This window comes from Hyposmocoma kahamanoa, unplaced genomic scaffold (genome assembly GCF_003589595.1).
Source record: "Hyposmocoma kahamanoa isolate Upper Pololo Valley unplaced genomic scaffold, ASM358959v1 88, whole genome shotgun sequence".
Lineage (NCBI taxonomy): Eukaryota > Metazoa > Arthropoda > Insecta > Lepidoptera > Cosmopterigidae > Hyposmocoma > Hyposmocoma kahamanoa.
The window spans coordinates 10790247-10792689 of record NW_020654466.1 but is presented as its reverse complement, the minus strand read 5'-3'; the positions used below and the strand labels follow the sequence as shown (position 1 = coordinate 10792689).

The 2443-nt window shown below is 35.8% G+C and overlaps 1 protein-coding gene across 1 annotated transcript in view; it reads left to right on the top strand.

Moving 5' to 3' along the window:
- The window catches only part of LOC113235997 (serine/threonine-protein kinase S6KL), a 95262-nt gene extending 93552 nt beyond the window's left edge, over positions 1–1710 (top strand). The window contains exons 9-10 of the mRNA XM_026471921.1: positions 977–1154; positions 1339–1710. Of these exons, the coding sequence (XP_026327706.1) occupies positions 977–1154; positions 1339–1464 (304 nt within the window). The 3' untranslated portion in view covers positions 1465–1710. The remainder of the gene's footprint in view (positions 1–976; positions 1155–1338) is intronic.
- The last annotated feature ends 733 nt before the right edge of the window (positions 1711–2443 follow it).

The window sequence follows — 2443 nt, the reverse complement described above, 5'->3', positions numbered from 1 at the left end:
ACACACACACACACACACACACACACACACACACACACACACACACAGAGATACACACACACACACACACACACACACACACACACACACACACACAGACACACACACACACACACACACACACACACACAGACACACACACACACACGCGCGCGCACACACGTGGGCTGGAATGTATGAAATTGCACCCCTATGGTGTACGAAGCGTTTCGTCTTCATATTTATATGGCGAGCGGCTAGAGAGTGGAATTCCCTACCTGCGGACTTGTTCCCCGAACGCTATGACTTGGACCTTTTCAAGGCGTGAGTGAATAGAGGCATTATTTAGGTGTGCATGCTACATCGTCGACCTCATCATCACTTTCCATCAGATGAGATGGAGGTATTTGACCACACTTATTTTATATATAAAAAAACCACTCAGAGCTTTAAATTACAAAGATTTGTGGGGCACTGCCACTGCGTTCGCTACCCTGAGACATAAGTTGACAACCTGTCCCTGTGTCCCTGTGACTGTAATTTGACCAGCACCCTTACCGTTCAAAACCACAACGCAATAATGGTCACTTTACTGCTAACTGCAGCAGAAATAAGTAAGGTGGCAGTACTATACTGGACAAATTTTTCACGAAGAGCTCTTCAGCTACTAACACAGAAATATCTAGATTATTTCTATGGCTACTAACTAAAAAAATTTGCCGAGCTAAGAGTATTAGGTAACTATTTAAATAAGGTAGCCAATTACTACGATGGGTCCCGGATCAATAATGCCTATTGATTATGACTTTGGTTTTATCCAAGATCACACCGAGACCAGTCCGCCGCGCCGTGAGATGGAAATTTACAGCAGCTTCAGAGATTTTATAGCTGAAATAATATTCGTAACATAAATGTCAAAAAAGATTTCAAATAGACGTTTTTAACGGTTTGTGTCTGCATAAAGTCGTAAAAATCATAACAACTTTGTCACGTACAGCAACCGCTCGGCAGTTGGTAGCCTCCCACTCAGCGCATCCACCTTGTCCAACGCAGCACGCAGTTTTCTTGTGCGTCTTCTGGAGCGCGATCCCCGTGTTCGTATGAGAAATTTAAGGCAATTGCAGCAATCAGCTTTCTATATGGGGTACAACTTCGAACATGTGAAAAATATGAAGGTAACATACGAAACCTATTCATTTTTTATGTTGTATAACTAAGAAATGGATTAATCAAAATAAGATTCATTATTTTCTATGGTCAATTATTACTGTTATCTACTTTTCTGCCTAAGGCAGTAGGTAACTACCTAACTTGACTAAATAATAATACCTATCTAATAAAATGTCTTATGTCTTGCAGGTGTCACCAAAGACGATTTTGGAGTATCATTTATCGAGTACAATACCAACATCTTTATCGGCCGACATAAGCGATTCTAGCCGCCGAGTTTTTGTAGCTTTCGATCAGCCACAAATTTTAATTTAATTAATTTCAATAAGTCACAAATTTTCAAAATGCTTCTTTTTCTGGTTTGCAATATTGGTTTATGTTTAATTGAGCAGTAATTATGTAAAAGAATATCTATACCCTTGAAACTTTGCTTTTGTGGTATTCACCTAACTGCCGATTTACATACATTTACATAATCTCGCAAATCTACACATTTCTACCTAAAAATATATAAAAATTGAACCTTCTTAGTAGGTAGGTAGTAAATTTTTAGCTGTTTTATGTTATAATCAATTACAAAATAAAAACGCGGAAACCAAAATCGTGTTACAAATACATGAAGTTTTAAAAAAAAAATTAGGAATCTAGAAATATATGCTATTAGTTGTATTGCCACATTCCAAGGTGCCATAGTTTATATCCAGTTAAATATGTAAAAATATCTAAAAACTTATATCCTACATAAACTTTTCTTTGTAAAATACAACGTCTAGAATATTTGAAGAAAGACAATAAGTTAGATGCAATGGTTAGATGTTTTTCAAAGTCAAAGTCAAAGATTATTTATTCCATAGGTAAAATAAATTTACACTTGAAAACGTCACATTTAAGCTACTGCTCGTTCTCTACGCTGACCTCTCTGGGAAGAACGAGCAAGAAATTCTAGGGATTGCTCTTCTCAAATAAACTTAAATGCTATGGAATAACACTGAATCATATTTGTGTGGAATCTAGACTCAAGTTGTCTTTCCATACATCTTTACCTAACACATAGTCTTCAATTTTGTAATATGACTTTACAATGAAATACTTTTAATGTAAGTTTTAACTAAATGATAACCTTAATATATGCTCCGAAATCTTATTGTAAAAATGTATAGAGTTCCCCATAAAATAATTATTTACTTAGTTAAACGAAATCGTGGTACCATGAGTTTGGATTTAGCTCTAAGGTTAATATTACGGATATCTTTTTTCTTATTGAAATTATGTATATTTTTACGGGCATATAAAA